Source organism: Euleptes europaea, chromosome 6 (assembly GCF_029931775.1).
Source record: "Euleptes europaea isolate rEulEur1 chromosome 6, rEulEur1.hap1, whole genome shotgun sequence".
Classification (NCBI taxonomy): domain Eukaryota; kingdom Metazoa; phylum Chordata; class Lepidosauria; order Squamata; family Sphaerodactylidae; genus Euleptes; species Euleptes europaea.
This window is the reverse complement of record NC_079317.1, coordinates 81,220,860-81,241,115: the sequence shown is the minus strand read 5'-3', so window position 1 is coordinate 81,241,115 and position 20,256 is coordinate 81,220,860. Positions and strand designations below refer to the sequence as shown.

Here is a 20,256-nt window from a genome sequence, read left to right as displayed (position 1 = left end):
CTCACAGTTCTTTCTTAATGTTTGACATTCTGTAAACTTAATTCCTTTAGTCCATAAATCCTTCCATTGTTTCATATGTATTTTTTTCTCCAAAACGTTGCATCCATTTTATCATACAGTCATTTACCTGCACTGTTTCAGCATCATATTTGCAACAGAATTTTGTAAAAATTTCCTAGCAAATGTCCTGAATTTGTAGCTATTAATTGTTCAAAATCCATCTTCCTTCTTAGTTGGCCTCCCTCTGCAGCTATATGGTCTTTTAATCTTGTCTCCATTTGACAGAGCCATTATTCAATTCTTTCCTTCTTTAATTTTTTGTCAAGTTTTTATTGTTCCTTGTTTATCAATCATATTCTTATAAGTTATAGGATCAGTTTTCCTTCTTATGCTTCTTTCACAATAAGCATCAACTGGAAATATTATTGGTGAGATTGGAGGACTTATTTTACTTCTGCACTGATACTACATTCTTAGCAGATCATCTCTCAAAACATGTTTTCCGTCTTGGATTTTAATTGTCCCTAATGATTTCTGAAACCATAGATAATTATGAATACTTTCTTTTACATCTGTTGTTTCCAATTTTATTGTCCTTTGGTTGGGATCAATGATCCAATCTGTCAACCAGCTAATGCAACTGCTTGATGATACAGCTTTATATTTGGTACTGCTAAGCCGCCTCTTTCCCCCCTCCCCATCTTGTAATATTTTAAATCTTACTCATGGCTTTTTTTCCATTCCAGACAAAGTTGTTAATCATTCTCTGCCATTCGTTTGAAGTATTTTCTTCTATATAAATCAATAACATTTGAAATAAGAAAGTTAGCTTTGGTGGTATATTTATTTTAATTATGGATGCTGCTATCACACTGCCCTTGTTATCATATGCTGCTATCATACTGCCCTTGTACAAATCTATGGTAAGACCATACTTGGAATACTGTGTAGAGTTCTGGTCACCACACCTAAAAAAAGGATTGTATAGGGCTTGAAGGTACAGAAAAGAGCAACCAAAATGATCAGGGGGCTAGAGGGCTGTTTAGCTTAGAAAGATGGTGGTTAAAGGGAGACATGGTAGAGTTCTATAAAATTATGCATGGTATGGAGACTGGATAGGGAGAAGCTTTTCTCCCTCTCTCATAATACCAGAATGCAGGGTCATCTGCTGAAGCTTGAGGGTGAGAGTTTCCAAACAGAAAAAAAGGAAGTATTTCTTCATACCACGCATAGTTCAATTGGGGGACTCCCTGCCCCAGGATGTGTTGATGGCTGCCAACTTTGAAGGCTTTAAAAAGGGAGTGGACATCTTCATGGAGGATAGGGCTATCCATGGCTACTTGTCAAAATGAATACTAGTCATGATGCATCCCTATTCTTTACAGTATGAGAGGAGCATGCCTATTATATTAGGTGCTGTGGAACACAGGCAGGATGGTGCTTCTGCAGTCGTCTTGTTTGTGGGCTTCCTGGTTGACCACGGTGTGAACAGACTGTTAGACTTGATGGGCCTTGGTCTGATCCAGCATGGCTTTTGTTATGTTCTTATGAATATTTTTCCTAGCCAACTAATTCTCATCTCCAACTGACAATTTTCATCTGTCACAACTCAACAGTCAGTTCATAACTGCTTCTCTGCTTCTCAGTACACAGGACCTATTGGATGTTGGAGCTCTGCTCTAATGGGTTACTGAGTTGTTGGGTGGTTTTTACTCTTTCCATCTTGCCACAGGACAGATCCATTCATAACATAATTGCTGACTGGCTGGGAACGGCCATGTAAAAGAAGATGCAGTAAAACAGCATCAACGAACGTTCTCATCATTAAGGATTTTTGTGGGAAATATTTCTTCCCTCTACCCGAAGATCTACGTTCAACCATAAAATTATAAAATTGGAGAAAATTTAAGCTTAGTACTAATATGTCTGAAACTGAAGTCATAATCTAATGTTAGGTAATACATTTATTTGGGGATTCCCCCGCCTGAGACCATGCCCTCCTATGTGAGCTTGCTGACAATCCCAGGCCATAGACGTGCCTTTATGCTTGCCAGACTAAATGCTTATCCAATTGCAGAGTTGTCAGGTCGTTTTGCGAAAGTTCTGTATTCTAACCGAGTTTGTGAATGTAAATCTGGAGATATTGGGACTCTGCACCATCTTTTATTGTTTTGCCAGCACTGGTCAGCTCCTAGGTTGCGTTGGATTACTCCAATATTGTCTAAACTCAAACTTCCACTAGAGTCCTAGGTGATAATCCCACATAATGGGAGATATTCACCCTGATATAACTAGTTCTGATGCAAGATTTCTGGCGGAGGTGATGTCGCTTAAACGTCAAAATAAAATAAGCACGTAGGCTTCAAGATGAATGTTGGATTAAATTCTATGATTTGAATGATCCCAGTTCAATGAGGCTGGTTCAGGGGGAATACATTGATTGTTATGGTATTGGTGATGCTATGTTTAGTAACTACACTCCTACTGTGTTTTAACTTTAAGTTTATGTTGGGTATTGTAAATTGATTATTTGGTGTTGTTTTATTTTATGTATTATGTATTATTGTTATGGTTAAGCTCAAGACCTTTGGTCAAAGGAGCTAGTAAATAAATGGAATGGTAATACATTAAGGAGATTCACAACTCTGTGCTTTCCTTCTTTATTCTCTGCATACTTTTTAAGAACAGGAATATATGGTGCTGTTTCCCCCAGGATATTCAGGCATGTTACATATCCTACCATTCAGCTTGGTTCTGCTTCCTTTGATACAAGTATACATACTTTATGTGGTGGACACATAAATGAATGACTAAAGAAATGGCACTTTTTGTACTCAAGAAGCAATGATGAAATGTTTTGCTTGTGATTCAGATGGAATCCTCGCTCAAGTCTTATATGAAGTGGATTTGCCCATTTTAGACCAGGATGAATGTTCTAGAGCACTGTTAACATTACAGAAACCTGTCCAAGGTGACACTTTAATGTGTGCTGGATTTCCAGATGGAGGAAAAGATGCTTGCCAGGTTGGTAATGTGAATAGCTCTGGAAATAAGAAATTTTAACATATTGCTTTAGCTCAATATTCATGATTTTAAAAATGGGTAGCTATTTTCTTCAGCTCATTACAGAGTGATGGTAGCCTGTTACAGAAAATAACCAAGTGCCACAGGACTCAGTCATTTTTTGTTTTGTTTTGAAGCATGTGTTCATAGCCCTTGTGACTGATACCAAGTCAAGTCCAAGTCTTTATTCGGTATATAACCTGCAAAGTTGCAAAAAGTCTAATACACAGGTATATCTAACCAGCCATCCAAATGCAATGAATGGGATACAACACTACACAATAACATTTAAAGCTGACTATAAATATAAAATACACATATAAAGCCCAACAAATCACCTAAATAAAGTTATCTTTACTAGGTAGCCCTTCATTTAGGACACCACTTTATCTTTGTGAATTTTAAGGGCTATAGCTAAAAATCTAGCACAATTCAATATAAACTCCGGGTTTGTCTCAAATAATAGTTTCTGGCTTATTTCGGCATCGGTAATTCCATGCCATCACTTTATTATTGGAGAAATAAGCTTCATTCTACTTGCTTCATAAGTGACTGATACCATGATACCATGATTTATGACAGTGGCATTCCAGTTTTTTCTTTCAGTAGCCTTTTCTGCATGAGCAACTATTGCGCATCTGCCATAAAACTCCAGAGGACTGTAAAAGAATCTAGGGAATGTTCTAATGTGTCCCATCCCTGTTCTGAGATCATCATCTACCATTTCAAACTTGCTCGAATGTGTAGAGCAATGATGCTAAAGCACTTACCAGGACCATACAGACTTGGTTCATGTCTTGAATAAAATGACCTATAGATATGCGGGAAGGGGGGACGACGGGACAGTTTTGTTTGTTCACTGCATCCATGAGGCACAAAAAGGTTTTCGCCTCAAAAGTAAATAAAACTTACAGCTTTTATTCAGGTTACTGAAATGATATTCAAGTTCTTCTCAGCATTCCAGCCTAAAACGCAGAGGGTTGAAAGGGCAAGAAATGGGGACATGACAATAAGCCATAGTGGGCAGTGATGTGGGGGAATGCACAGAGAACTGAAAAGGAGAGGGTCATTCCAGTCCCCAGCATTATGAAAACAGGATGAAGTGCTGTGCACCTCACATCCCCCTATCGTTAGGACTTCCTTTGAATGATCTGAAGCTTCAGAAGATAGACCCGACACACAGTTTTTGGGTCATCTCTATATCTTTCTCCCTTTGGAAACCCCCCACAAAGTGGAACAGGCTGCAGAGGTCATAGCTGTCTGCTGATCAGAGATGTCTCTTTCCTCCCTATAAAGGTAAAGGTCCCCTGTGCAAGCACTGGGTCATTCCTGACCCATGGGGTGACATCACATCCCGACATTTCTTAGGCAGACTTTTGTTTACGGGGGGGGGGGGGGTTTGCCAGTGCCTTCCCCAGTCATCTTCCCTTTACCCCCAGCAAGCTGGGTTCTCATTTTACCGACCTCAGAAGGATGGAAGGCTGAGTCAACCTTGAGCCGGCTACCTGAAACCGACTTCCGTCGGGATCGAACTCAGGTCATGAGCAGAGCTTGGACTGCAGTACTGCAGCTATTCCTCCCTATACTCTGCCATATTTTTTCCAGTTTCAGCTTCTATGGACTTATTCACCAATGGAGACAAGAAGCAGATCCATAACTGAATACAAATGACATCATGTACTTTTGAGGGATTGTTGTGTAAATGTTTGTACTTGCTGTTTTAAATGTATCTCGTTTTTGGATACATTCTTCTTTCCCCTGCAGGGTGACTCTGGAGGCCCTCTTGTGTGCATTAGTGAACATGGCTCTTGGACCCTGGTTGGGGTGACCTCATGGGGCATGGGGTGTGCTCGTGGCTGGGTGCATAACCTGAGAAAAAAGTACCACAGAAGAGGATCTCCAGGAGTTTTTACTGATCTTATCAAGCTTCTCCCCTGGATTCAACAATATATGGCCACTGGTAAGTAACAAAATTATAGAAGTATAACTGTTACATCAGTATTAGTATCCTGATGTCTCATTAATTAGAACTTGAAGATTCACATGCAGATCACTGCTTGATCAGACCAATGCTCCATGTAGTTTAGCAGAGTCAACCAGATGTCTACAGAAAGTCCAAAAACAGGGAAGGTTTGATGCATTTGAGTTTGTTTAAAAAAAAAAAAAAAACCTCTAGTAAAAATCCTTCTTAAACCAAATCTGCCAACAAGGCAGAGGAAAAACAAACAGCCATCTAGCCTAATTTTTTGCTTTTCTGGCCAACTGAAATAAAAGTAAATGTAAGTTTACTATGTCTGGTTTTTTTTTAAAAAAAAACACCTTCTTTGTTCACGGCACGGGTGCAGTACACGCATGTGTATTAGGAAGGAGCCAGGCCATCTTAGAAGTTGAAAGTGAATGTATAGAGCTTGAATTGGTTATCAGCTTCCCCGCCCCTTTCTCTCTGGGCACTGCAGGATGATGATGTGGCAGGGGCATTTGGAACTGTTGATCAGTGGAGTCTGATCTGGAGAACCAGGTTCGATTTCCCACTCCTCCACATGAGTGGTGGAGGCTAATCTGGTGAACTGGATTTGTTTCCCCACTCCTACACACAAAGCCAGCTGGATGACCTTGGGCTACTGATAGCTCTGATAGAGCTTTCTCAGCCCCACCTACCTCACAGGGTGTCTGTTGTGGGGAGGGGAAGGGAAGATGATCGTAAGCCGGTTTGAGTCTTCCTTAAGTGGTAGAGAAAGTCACCATATAAAAACCAACTCCTCCTCCTCTTCTTCTAAATCAGTGGCGAGTGGCAGCACAGCAGCTGTAGGTTTTGCTGTGTTCGTAGGATAACACTGACACACTTGGGGTGCTTTCACACATGCTGAATAAAGCACTTTCAATCAATTTTCAATGCACTTTAACAATGGTTCTCAAGTAGATTTTGCTGTTTCACACAGTAAAATCCAGCTGCAAAGTGCATTGGAAGTGGATTGAAAGTGCATTATTCAGCATGTGTGAAAGGGCCTTAGTATCAGTTTGATTTCAACATCTGCTTAGACTGGTTCCAGTGCAATTGTTAATGATATCCATATTATCATATGGACAGTTCCAAAGATAACAATTAATACTTTGTGTTTAAAGTACCTCATTATAGTTCTGATTTGCCACAATCCTAAAATATGTTTTGTTTTTTCAACTAGATGTCAGAATGAAAAGTTCTACAGGTAAGTATAGTAGTTGATAAAGTATAAAATGATTTAATTTATGCTAGACATGTATGAACTCTAGTCTGGGGGCCAAAAAACTGAACAGCTAGTTCTGTATGTCCAAGGGAGCTTTGGACATGCATTTCTTGACCAGTAAACTATCATGCTAGGTGTCAAATCAGGGGTCTCTAACACGTAGCTCATGAGCTACCAGTAGCTCTCCCACTGCTGCAGAATAATTCATTCATCCCTTAGAAAACCCAGGATAAGATTGTGGAAAGATCTGCTCTCAGCTCCACCCCACAACAGCTTTTATTCCCCAGGATTTTTCTTTGTGCTGTTTAGTTGATAGCTTTTTCTGGTGATCCTCTAATTCCATGTTCTGTTTCTAGAACAGACCAAAACTCAGTAACATGCCAGGTAGTAAGTAACTTGGGATATTTTTCATTACTCAGAAGTAGCTTTCACTAAAAAAAAAAAAAAAAAAAAGGTTGGCAACAAAGGTCAATCAACAAGCTACAAGTCAAAATATCTTTGTGCTATGCTAATGTAGAGGATTAATTGCCATCCTAAGCAGTTTCTAGAATGGCCTTCGGATTATGTCCTAGCAGTGCCATCCTAAAGCAGTCAATGGGTTTAGTATAATTCTCTTTAGGCTGGCGTTGTAATTCACTCATTTATTTTCACAAATCATGCAAAATTATTTTTAAAAGGTGCAAAGTGTAGTTGTTTTAGAGTTTTACAGGGTTTTGCTGGGGTGAGGTGGGGAATCCTGAGATCCTTCTCCGGGTCAAAATGAAATGGAACCAGTTAATGAATATTTAGGCTAGGGATTTTTCCTTCTCTGATTCCAGACAAATAAGCCTAGCCCAAATGTGGCTTCATTCTAATTTGCCATTTCAAGCCAAGAACATTGCAAACCAAGAGCAAGGGTCAAACCACATGAAAGTGCTCTGGTAATAGGGTTGCCAGGTCCCTCTTCACCATCGGTGGGAGGTTTTTGAGGAGAAGCCTGAGGAGGGCGGGGTTTGGGGAGGGACTTCAATGCCATAGAGTCCAATTGCCAAAGCAGCCATTTTCTCCAGGTAAACTGATCTCTATCGGCTGGAGAACAGATGAAATAGCAGGAGATCTCCAGTTAGTACCTGGAGGTTGGCAACTCTGTTTGGTAACCATTTGTTCTTGGGCATTCCAGGTGATCTTTCTTACACAGGCAATTTATGATGAAAGAAGGAAGTAGTGTTTACAACGCCATTTCCTCTTCTGGAGTACTGCAGAAGCATTACCACCTAGGGCTGCTAACAGGCCCGGAGAAAAATGTCCTGTCCTTTTAATAGAGGCTTAACGTGTAAAAATGGGCAGCTGAAGCTTTTCATGGCATGATGGAGGTAAATAGCATCAATTGGTAAATAATGCTCTATTAAGCTTCTATTAAAAGGACATTTTTTTTCTCTAGGGAGTTGGCGACCCTATTTACTCTAAAATGTAGACATGAATTGTTTTCCTTAACTTAGGTGTACATTAGTCTGATCTTCTGTTTTCTGGTTATTTTAAAATGCATAATATTTACTTAACCTCATGACACAGATAATTTGGGGGGGCTTATCACTGTAATCTCATAACTGATATATGTTAGACCAATATTTGTTTAATCCTGTTATCCCATAATATAAACTTCCATAATTATGCTACAGCATCATGCAGTGTTCAAGACGGTAGACTCCCTGACAACGAAGGAAGACTACATTTTCCTGAAAGCCCCAAGCGTTTCTATCTGGATAATCAGTGAGTAGATGAAATACAAGGACTTTTTAAGACACTATACACAGTGTTATGCTATAGTGGTTCATGATTTGCTAATTGTCAACTAGAAGTCACTCACTGTATGTCAATCTAGGTTATGTGTTTGGACTCTGCTTGTACCAGAAGGAATGCATATTCTGCTGAACTTTTCCCACTTTGATGTGGAGCCAGATACATTTTGTGACTATGATTCCCTATCAGTGATTTCTAAGGATGATAGGCTTGTTGGTGAGTTCCTTTTTCAAAGTCAATGCATGGTTTTGAACCCTGAGGAGGGGAGGGGAATTGGCTTGGAAGGGTTTGGAGCGCAGAAGAAGCAGCCAAGAAAAGTGTTAAGCACTTGGCTTCGCTCTTCCCTTCCTGCTTCTCCACTACAGATTGCCCCTTAGAGACTGTCAGAATTTTGTTAGAGACTTCCATGTTTAATGTTTATTTAGGTGCTGACTAGCCTCTCTTGATCTTGGGTTTGGTAGTAATTAGGGCTATCCTTAGGAAAAGGAGAGGTGGTGGCTCAGTAGTAGCCCATCTGCTTTGCATCTCCAGTTAAAAGGACCAGGCAGTAAGTGATGTGAAAGGCCTTTAGTTTGAGAATCTGAAGAGTTGCTACCAGTTTATAGGGATTAGAAATGGGATTTCAAAGGTACTGACATCCAAATTACACTTTGCTATAAAGTTGACCTGTGGATAAATTAATCTGAAGTATGGGTATTCTAACTCTATTCAGACATTATGATTTTGATGATGCAACTAAGAGTAAGGGGAAATCATACTATGTGTGACCCTTTCTACATACTTGGTTGCTATTCTGTGTGAATAGGGCATCAAGCATGTTTTCTAGTTTTGGGGTGTGTGATTAGAAACCTAGATTTTTCAGGGTATGTGTTCATGTGTACAGAAGCTAGAAAATATGCATGTTGGCCTATTCCCATGAAATGGGTGCTGTATGTATTCGGTGGGTTGTGGATAGAGAGTTCTCCCATTAAGTGAGGTTGGAGCGCAAAAATCATAATGACTGAACAAGGCTAAAAAAAATCATCTGTGAAGGTCATGGCAAATGTTTGGCGATTCCTAGACTGGTCACCAGTTCTCTCTTCCTCCAGGAAACAAATGTACAGTGTTTCTACAACATAGCCATCATATTATATGTTAGAAGCAAGTTCTTTTGACATCACTGGAAATATTCCCTAGTTAAATCAAATGTGTAAATGAATGCCTTTCAGGGAAATTCTGTGGAATGGATCCTCCGTTGCCTATATTGATTGGCTCAAATAGTGTAAGGCTTACATTTGTCTCTGATAATAAGGAACATGGGACTGGATTTTCCATGAAATACCAGGCTGTTGCACCAGCTATGCTTCCAGGTAAGTATTAGTACTTTCTCATACATTGGCAAATCAGAGGTATTCTAAAGATTCTAGGTTCATGTAGAACATGAGAAGTGGCAGTGGCATGAAGCCAGATATTTTTCTAAAGAGGGATAACACAGACTAAACATTTATTTGGGCATGTTATTTATAGTCCGCCTTTCTCACTTGGACTCAAGGTGGATTTACACAGAGTGAATCAATACAATCGATGGATGGGACATTCAGTAAACAATGCAATGGGATTAGGGTTGTAGAACCAACCAAAAGTCTAAAAACCGAACTGAAGCAAAGCATAAGTGTTAACATGGCACATTAAATGATGCAAAATTCCATAGTAGCATCCTAATTTCAGCAAACTGCCCAGCACTGTAGACCACAGCCCCTAATTTTCCCACGTAACTGTGTGAATCATTTAGTACAGTGCAACTCTATCGCCTGTGAAGAAAAGCCATCTCGAATAATTCAATTTTGCATAGTTTGCGGAAAGCCTTAAGCGTGGGAGCCTTCCTGACCTCCTGAGGCAGGCCATTTCACAAGGTGGGGGCACAACGGAGAAGGCTTGTGCATGGGCAGTTGTTGATTTTGCCCATTTGCAGGTTGGCACCTACAGAAGACCCTGCTCAGATGAGTGAAGCTGCTGTAGCAGAGCATCGGGGGAGAGGTGATCCTGCAAATATGAGGGTCCAAGGCCATGAAGGGCTTGGTACGCTTACAAATTAGTTATTCCAGTTCATGCTGGAGTGAAATCTTGTTATTCTTTAAAATGGGTCCTCACTAGGCAGACATTTATCTATGTTATTATGAAGTAAAGGCATAAATAGCAGGGTCAAAGGGCCATACAATGCAAGTAATACAGGATGAGATGTAAAACTCTGAATGTGAACAAGTAAAGTACAGAGATCATTCACAATACTAATAATTGGCGATAGTAATAATTGTCTCAGCTGAGAATTCCCAAGTCCACATTTACCAATTTGATTTAATGCCATGCTTTTATAACCATACTAAGCCCAACAGAGGAGTGACTAAGTGCTTCTCCCCACTCTTCTTATGCTGTGTCTTCATTACAGATGAAAATATATTTTATTGGAAAAAATTAGTATGTCTATGAGAGCTTCTGATCATTTGGAATTTGCGGATTTGCTGTTTTAATTAGTCTCATTTTAATTTTGCTTCACTGAACTTCCAGATTCTGGCTGCGGATCTCTAGCCATACTCTTTGAGGAAGGAACAATACAAAGCATGCACTACCCTGAGGCATACAGTAACTTGGCAGATTGTCAGTGGATAATTCATGCTCCAGAGAACTATGTAGTCAAGGTACAATGTGGGGAACTTTTACTAACATCTGCTCAAAGGGTTTTCTTTGAAAAACAAAAACAAAACTTTAGTTTTGTCCAAACTTTTGCATGCAACATAACATTTCACCCCGAGGCAATTTTATGTCCAGGCTGCTTCATAACTCATAAATGAGAAATCTCTTTTACATTTGTTTAAATCCAGTGGTTATTCATATTGGAATGCCCCTTGAGCCTGTCCATCTTCAACCTCATTCATGATCTGCCTGCAGCATCTTGCTGTGACAAACTCTGTGGCGCTGGCCTAATTTATGTTCCGTGCTGCGCCTCCAGTGTCTCTGCGCTGCTTTTCAAGATCCCCCCCCCCCGCAGATTGGATGGAGAGAATAAAATAGGCACATAATTCTCTTTTTCCTAAGACCCACAGTATTTAATTTGTGTTCTTAAATGTGGATTCTGCACATTAGAAAATAAAGAGCAATACCTTTCTTGCAAAACGTCTCCAAACACCTTTAATTACTTTTTAATCACCTTGGATAGGTTTGGATAAATACTGAAAATCTGACATCCAATCCATATTAGGGTAATTACCCCGTTGCCAGGAAAAGGTGAAAGCAGCAGGAAAAGAGGAAGACCCAGCATGAGATGAATTGACTCAATAAAGGAAGCCAAAGCCTTCAGTATGCAAGACCTGAGCAAGGCTGTTAATGACAGGATGTTTTGGAAGTCTTTAATTTATAAGGTCACCATAAATTGGAAGCATCTTGATGGTACTTAAAACACACACACCATTGAAGTCCTCAGTACTTTTAATTAGGTCTGAAAAGGCTACTGCTTCCAATATTTAGGGCATATATGCATCTCAATGTTATTTTATCATCAATTTCTCCTTTTAGGCATGGCTGCCTCCTACCAGGTTAGGCCATTGGTTCCTTTAGCTCAGTATTGTCTATGCTTATGGTCAATGGCTCTCCAGGTGGAGAATTATATTTCCAGTCACTCACTCTAGCTAAGATCAGATAGCAAGGACTGAAACTGTCACCTTCTCCAAGCAAACCAGGTGCTCTAACATGGAGCTACATCCCTTGCCCTCATTGGAAGACTTCCTCAATGAGTACAATGTAGTGTAATGTATTAACAATAATGAGAGATGTGCTATGGTGTCTGTGTGTCATCAAATGCAGAATTCCAGGATTACATAACTTTTCTTGAATTGTAGGAATGTTTTATTTTATTGAATTGTAGGCTGCTTTATTTTTTTTCTAAAGCTCACCTATGAAAATTTTAATCTGGAAGAAAATAAAGACTGCACGTATGACTCAGTGACAGTGTATGAAAATGTTGCAGTGGAGAAAGAAATAGGTATGTGGCTTACAGTAATCAGATCTGCTATATGTTATTCGCCCATGCAATTAAGAAAGCACAAGTGCCCTTAAGGTCTTTTATGCATGTCTGTTTCACTCGCTGACACCCCTTCAAGGACTTCAGGTCATTGTTTGGATTGTGCAAGCCGTTTTCCACCACCAGAGGTGGCCTCGCTCTCCCCCTGAGTTTCCCTGCCTTTTGAGGGACCTGTTTTATCTCGAATTTGAAAATGTGGAGAAACAAAGGGGGAGAGCGAGGTGACCTCTAATGGTGGAAAACGGCATGCACAATCCATACAAAGACCCGAAGTTGTTGGAAGGGTGATGGCGAGTGAAACAGCATTGCATAAAAGACTCAAGTTTTCCAAGTGGGAGGCCATTTCTGCTGATTTCCCCTTTGTGTGGAAGCCCACTGAGCCCTCCAGAAATTTTGTCTGGGAGTCAGTGGACCCTCCCTCCCAGGGACCGATTACTGGTGGTCTCCAGTATAAGGGGAAATCACTAGAAATTGCCACTCCCTGAAGAAAATTTGTGTCCTTAATTTTTTTGAATGTAGTGGGAAATAGGCCATTAGATTTAATTTCCTGTCAAGGAAGGCAGGGTCCGTAGTCATCCAAAGCAGCTTCCCTGGAAAAATCTGAAAAGCAAAAAATTCTTCAGTGGTTTCAAAACACAGCTACATTAATAAAGAAAAGAACATGTTATGATTTTTAAAAATAAATTGACGCTGGGTTGTAGTGCTGTTGAGGGTAGTTTCAGTTAAATTACATAAAACACATACATAGATATGATAGTGCCCGTTCACATGAGAATTGCCTGCTCAATATGCAGTCTTCAAGAGATGTTGAAAAGTGTGAATTTGTATGAAATGTGCTTTATACTGTTCCAAAAAAAGAGTATAATCTCCTTTGTGATTCTTTTGTTCTCCCAGCTCAATCCTTCTGGATTCTTTCCTAATCTTTTAACTAAATTAAGAGAGCTGGTGTAGTGGCATATTGAGGTCCCTGGTTCTATTCTCCCCTCAGCCATTAATGTATTTGGAGGCCTCAAATGGCGTATTATTTCTTATCTTCTGTTCCTCATCTTTAGTACAGGAATGATAAGACCAACTTTCATTACAGGCCTGTTGTACTATTATTTCTTGAACTATTCCTTCATCTCGCTAGCTTGTTATCAGCAACAAAGTCAGAATGAGCGGGCAGCTCAGGGGTCTGGGATGCAGTTAAACATGGTGATAACTCTAAGGCAGGGGTCTCGATTACATGATATCGTGGCCCTGTTAGACCTTGTACTTCTATAAAAGCCATAACTGAGCTAGCAATAACAAACACCTGCCACTAGATGCTGATGTTTGTATATCATTATGAAGAGTACAAGGCGTCCTTATACTGAAGAGCATGAGCAGGTATGGTTCAAACTACCCATGATGGCACCAGATCCATTTGTTTAAACCCAGAAACATGTGTAAAGCTGGGGTAAATAATAATTGTGTGCTGTCAAGTTGCAACTGACTCATGGCGAATCCAGGACCACGGGGTTTTCAAAGCAAGAGAGGAGCAGAGGCAGTTTGATAATGCCTTCCTCTGCAGAGTCTTCCTTGGTGGTGTCCCATCCAAGTACTAACCATGGCCAACTTAGCTTCCAGGTTGTCATGAGATTGGGCTAATCTGGTCTATTCAGGCTGCTGAAGCAGGGATAGGGACCCAATTTTATGAGAAAAGATAGCTTGTATGAGAACACAGCTGGACCCCACCTCTGTTATGACTTAGGAGCAGGGATGTATAGGAGTGGCAGTCCTGAGACTGTTTTCATACCTGGAACAATAATGCCATAAACTTCACAGCAATGTGCCCTCTCACCTTCTTGGGAGTAACTTCATCCCGGGGTTTACAACACACACAGCCAGACCTGGTCTAACACGCGCCTTCTGTAGACCTCAAGGGGCACAAGAAAAGGTGAAATTGACACATGATTTCTATCCATGTTAAAAGAAAAACAAAACTCAAACTCTTGAAGAACGCAGCAATCCCACTGGATCAAAACAAATTCAAATTCAACCATTTCATTCCGCTCATTTTCTCTCTCTCTCCTAGCTAAGAAAAGGTGAAAAAAAAATTAATGCAAAAGAAAAATATCCCATTTTTCTTCTCTAAAAAATGGATGTAGCAGTGTTGGTAATGCAGGAGGCCCCCTGTTGGGTAAAAATAATGACAGAGCTGTGGAATGCCCTGAACATTTAAAAATGCTGTATAAATGGTTATTGTTATTAATAGCATTTATACCTTTGGTGACTTAAAAAATCTAATGGTAAATTGTGCTGTGCTGGTCTATGGCTGTTTTTAATAAAGATTGATTGGTTGACTTAAAAAATCAAATTCAATGATAGGCCTATTGACTGCTATCAGCCATGTTAGCTAAATAGAACCTTCATGTTCAGGGGAAGTTTACCTCTGAATACCAGTTACTGGTGGTGGGGGAACATCTGCATAGAGCTGTTGTCTTTGTGCTCTGTCTGTGGGCTTCTTGGATGCATCTGGTTGGCTACTGTGTGTGAAACAAGAATGCTGGACTAGACGGACCCAGCAAGTCTGATCCAATGATTCTCTTTACACATATTATACTGATGTAGTCTACAACAACAAAACCTGCAAGGCAGATCAGTATTATTACCTCATATTGCAAGGGTGGATTGCCCAAAAGGCTGTTTAGTGAGTTGATGAGAGAGTCAAACTGAATGATCAGTCTCTTAGTCACTATGGTGACTTTTGCTTTTAGAATTGGGACTTGTTCCCAATTTGCATGCTTAGTGACAGGGACTGGGTTTAATCAAATAAGTCTGCTGCCATCCCTTGTGTGCTTTCTGGCTTTTTTGAGCAGGGAAGGGGGGTTAGTCATTTTTTTACAAAACTATTTTTTCTTAAAGATTTTTACAAAAACAAACCAATGAAAACCTTTCAATTGTAACTGACAATTGCAATTATAATCACTTATCAACACTTCTCCATTCCTCAAATACCTGGAATTTATGTAAGGGGAAAAAAGTAGTGACCTACACAGGGAGAGTGGTATAGTGTAGTGCCAGCGTGGTGTAGTGGTTAAGAGCAGTGGTCTGGAGCGGTGGACTCTGATCTGGAGAACCGGGTTTGATTCCCCACTTCTCCACATGAGCAGTGGAGGCTAATCTGGTGAACTGGATTAGTTTCCCCACTCCTACACCTGCAGCCAGCTGTGGCCTTGGGCTAGTCACACTCTCTCAGCCCCACCTACCTCACAGGGTGTCTGTTGTGGGGAGGGGGAGGGAAGGTGATTGTAAGCTGGTTTGAGTCTTCCTTAAGTGGTAGAGAAAGTCGGCATATAAAAACCAACTCTTCTTCTTCTACTACAATTGAGGAAGCCAAACATGGAAAACATGTGATGATTTAATTTTTCAGGGTGAATGAGGAAGACTCTTGGAATATGGTACAGTTGAATCTGTTCTGTTGTCAATATTTCCGCTTTCTTTCTTTAGCTCGGTCCTGTGGATTTGCTATCCCAGCACCAGTTCTGAGTTCCTCTAGTACCATACTCATCAGGTTTCATTCAGATGAATCAGAGACATTTGGTGGATTCAGAGCTACATTTTCATTCATCCCCCTTGCAGGTAAAGAAAATACAAAAGTAAGTCCCTACCCCTCTTACACATGTATTACCTACTCATAGTATTTATAATTTGTGTACTGGGCTGGATCCATACTAAATTTTCTATTGACAAAAGGGGAGATGTAATTTCTGCCAATTCTCCCTTCCTTCTGCAGACCCCTGATTTGCCTATAATGATGCTCCTGAGGGTCCCTGTCTGCTGGGGGCAGCATTGCAGGCAGATCAGTGGGCTGCAGCAGGAGGGGTAGATGCCGGAAAGTTCCGTTCCATTGGTGAAAGTGCCTTCTGTCAGCAGAAAACATCATCTGGATCCAATCCCATTGAATTTTCAGCTGTTTTTTTTCTGTATGGCGATATAGCCACTATAGTCCACTGAATAAAACAAGCTGGGGTTAGATATGGAGAACTGGGTTAAAGCTCCATCTCTACCGCAATTAACAGCATCTTGGACAGCTCAGCTTCCCCATCTAAGCAATGCTGTTTTAAAAACAAGATAATGATTTGTAGGAATAGGATAGTTCACAGTAACATCAAAGTAAGAGAACACATTGAACTGAGTAGGAGTGTAATAGATCATAACAAACCCAAGACTGATCTGGTATTCAAGCTCACCTCTAAAACTTGACTCTCTGTTGGTACCTGACATGACGGATCTTAGATGATGTAAAGTGCATTTGTTAAGAGGAATAGAGGATGATAACCAAGGACCACTCTTAATCTTGATCACACCAAATGTTTGTATCAATACCTTCTGAGGCCCTTATGGCCATTGGTTCAGATGGGGTTGGAGATTAGACAGTTTTATGAAGGAGAGGTCTATCACTGAATATTAGCTGTGATAGCTTAACAGAATTTCTCTGTTCTTCAGTATACCAGTTGTTGTGGACAAATGGTAAGGAAGGGTGCTTGACTTCATGTCCACCTTATGGGCTTCCTGGAAGTATCTGGATGGGCTTTTAGTATGATATGATCCAGGTGATATGATTTAGCAGATTGTTCTTAAGTTTTTATATCCATTGTATTGTAACATATAGACAAAAGACATAAATGTAATTAAACAGAGATGGCCAAATTAAGAGACCATTGAATAACCTCTAGATATAAATCATAGAAATTCCCTGTGTTTTATTCTCTAAGATAAATACAGGAGAAAGTTCACTGGAGACAAAATGATAAATGACTATTCTTTTTGGTTTTCCTAGATTTAAATATATCAAATACAAGCAGTGAAGTGATCCTTCCTGAACAAATAAATGACCATGAAGATGCAATTGGCATTCCTGGTAAATTATCTTATATCAAAAAATTCTTTGGAAGAAGAGGGAAAGGGGGAGGAGGAATATAGAAGAGAGTCTTGACTTTGATTTGTAGACTTTGATTTGCAGAGTCTAGACTTTGATTTGTATTCTTGGAGTGATTGCGATGTGCATCAGATCGTCATCAAAATTGTAAAAATTATGCAAAGTTTGGGCTCTAGAGTAACAGTAGTGGATAGTATGCTTTCCTAATGAGGCAGCTGGGGCCAAGTCCAAAATATTCTGTGCCTTTTATAAACAAACTTTCTCTTTTTCATTTATGCATGCAGCATGGTATTGGCCATTGTAGGTATACTTAATTTCATTGGGGCTTGTACAAAAGCCATCCTGAGTCAATTGTGCCACTGGGATCCATTGGGAGGAGGTGGTATAAGGCTAAGCAGAAACATCATTAAAATGCACTAGGGTTCGATCCTGTAACCATTTAATTGGAAGTAAACCCCACTGAAGATAGCGGATACTCTTCAAAGGAGATATACTTACAGTGAAATCTTGAAGGTGGGGCCGAAAGGGGTTGGGATGCAGTGTGACCCCTGCGGTGGCCTAAGTGCCACTTGTGCTGTCCAAATGGGCACTTACGCCACCACAGGGCCACTTACGCCAGCGTTGGGGAGCCTAGCGGCAGTGCCAGGCACTGGCACAGCCTTGGTGGCAGCGTTTCTCCAAATGCAAGGGCTCATGCTGGTGCCAAAGGGGGTGATCCTGGGGGAGGAGCTGACTTTAAACAGCTCCCTGAGCTCTTTCGCTCTGGGAATGCCCATTTTTGCCGGTGTTGAGTTACGCCAGCAAAAATGGTGGCATAGCCCCATGAAACTGAATAGAGCAGTTTCACAGGTTTTTAAGGAAATTACCTTTTTAGCTTGCGGCATCAGGCCGGCAAGCCGCTCAGGAGGTGGCACGGCTACGCCGTTCCCAGGCCCACCACAACTACCTCCCTTGGGATTGCACCGTCTGAATCAGGTTGCTTTATTAAATACAAGGAACTTCCAAATAATAAACAGGATGAACAAAACATAGGCAATATGATGATGTCCTTGGAGGCTTTTCTAATTTACATTATTTTTTCCTCCATTCTGTGTACTCAGATAACATTTGTGGAGTAGCAGCAAATCAGCCAAGGTTTCTTTTCAGTCGGATAACTGGAGGCGAGGAAGCTGTACCCTATTCCTGGCCTTGGCAGGCTAGTATGCAGATTTCAGGAGAAAACATCTGTGGAGGAGCAGTTCTCACAAATATGTGGGTGGTTTCAGCTGCTCACTGCTTCACATACAGGTAAATACAATATGTAGAATGCTATTGGTATTTACATAGTGTTCATTCAATAACAAAATAAGAAATGCATTGTTCAGTAAGTTATTGCTAAGTCCAGTCCACTTGTTTGTGCATCGGTAAAGTAACTATCCCTGATTCTTCTGACTGCAGAGTAGGATTTTGCAGTATTTAGAATAAGGTACATACCTCGGGGCGCAGAGTGGTAAGCTGCAGTCCTACAGTCCAAGTTCTGCTCACAACCTGAGTTCGATCCCAACAGAAGTTGGTTTCAGGTAGCCGGCTCAAGGTTGACTCAGCCTTCCACCCTTCCGAGGTCAGAAAAATGAGTACCCAGCTTGCTGGGGGTAAAGGGAAGATGACTGGGGAAGGCACTGGCAAACCATCCCATAAACAAAGTCTGCCTAGTAAACGTGGGGATGTAACGTCACCCCATGGGTCAGGAATGACCCGGTACTTGTACAGGGGGCCTTTACCTTTTACATACCTGGACCCACAATAGGGAGTCTGACCCAGCCAGTAGAACAATCATATAGTCCTCATAACGTCAGTGGCTGGGATAAAAGTAGCTGAGTCCCCATGCACTTTCAGCAGCAAAGTAGACAGCCAAACAATACTATTTTAAGCACAAGGTTGTTCAGTAACACAGACATTCTGTATCCATACCAACACTTCACCCTTACCCCACCTCCAGTTTTATTTAAATTGTATTTGTTTCCTATTTTTGTGAATCTGCTTTGGGTCCTGTTTGGGAAAAAGTCAGAGAATAAATATTAAGTATCATCATCATCATCATAATCATTACCTTTATTAGGCATTTACATCAGTATACAATAAACAGAATTACGAAATCAGTTAAAACAGATTACATTAAAAGGAAATTACTTAGAAGTATGTACGTACAAACTGCTCTCAAATCCTTTGTGCAGACAGGAGAAAACTAGCTACTTGTTGGGTAACGGTAGGGTTTCTATCAGATAAAAGGTACATCACCGACTGCTGATCTGAAAGACTCTGATCACTAGGCAGTAGGGATTTAATATAAGTATTCCTCGGCCTCATGTAAAGCTGGCAGTACAACAGCATGTGGGTTAAGTGTTCAGGGTCCCCAGTCTTACATGGACAATACCTATCAATAAAAGGGATTCCTTTGTATCTTCCTTGTAGGATAGCTGAGGGAAGAATGTTAAGTCTAGCGAGCATGAAAGCTCTGCGAATGTCCGGTGACTCCAAATAAGACAAGTAGGAAACTGCAGCTCCATAAACCGGAGTAATACCATGAAACATGGGGGAACAGTGTCTATTAGCTAGGGAGGTTAGGGTCTGCATTTCTATATCTAGTAGGCGCTGACATATCAATCTAAATGCTTGCTCTTTCCCAAGCATCAAAAGAGAATCAAATGGGATACTGACAGACTTGATTTTCCTGATAATTAATTTCAACCACTGGCTTATGTAAGAATCTCCCAGCAATGCAGGAATATAGCCAGGGTATTCAGTTAGAAAGACGTAACCAGAACTTAATGGTCTGGATCCAAGCTCTGGTCTCCAAAAAACCCTGTCCCGTCTCAAGGCACAGAGCTGCATACCCTACGCAATTGGGGACACCAAGAATGCGGCGTAAGAAGATGGACTGAATCCTCTCAATGTCCTGATTAAAGGCACTTACCCAAATAGGAACTCAATATAGGAGTTGGGAGATGGATTTAGCCTTAAGCATTCGTAAGGCAGCAGGAACTAACTGGCCACCATAAACATAAAAGAAACGAATTGTGGCCTCGTTATTACGTTTAGCTGAGGACGCAGCATAGTTCCTGTGAGTTGTCCAATTGCTGTTGTATTGGAAATTCAGGCCCAAGTATCTAAATTGCTTCACTTGTTCAATTTCGTGCCCTTTAATTGTCCAACTGTGACAAATATTAAGTATAAGTTTGTTCAGAAATTCGCGT

At 40.7% G+C, this 20,256-nt stretch overlaps 1 protein-coding gene across 1 annotated transcript in view; it reads left to right on the top strand.

The window, feature by feature from the left end:
* Positions 1-20,256, top strand: part of OVCH2 (ovochymase 2) — a 34,108-nt gene that overhangs the window by 9,808 nt on the left and 4,044 nt on the right. Inside the window, exons 6-16 of the mRNA XM_056852131.1 lie at positions 2,873-3,024; positions 4,828-5,023; positions 6,246-6,269; positions 7,946-8,036; positions 8,149-8,282; positions 9,275-9,415; positions 10,611-10,741; positions 11,988-12,081; positions 15,592-15,723; positions 16,925-17,005; positions 18,124-18,310. Coding sequence (XP_056708109.1) covers positions 2,873-3,024; positions 4,828-5,023; positions 6,246-6,269; positions 7,946-8,036; positions 8,149-8,282; positions 9,275-9,415; positions 10,611-10,741; positions 11,988-12,081; positions 15,592-15,723; positions 16,925-17,005; positions 18,124-18,310 — 1,363 coding nt within the window. The remainder of the gene's footprint in view (positions 1-2,872; positions 3,025-4,827; positions 5,024-6,245; positions 6,270-7,945; positions 8,037-8,148; positions 8,283-9,274; positions 9,416-10,610; positions 10,742-11,987; positions 12,082-15,591; positions 15,724-16,924; positions 17,006-18,123; positions 18,311-20,256) is intronic.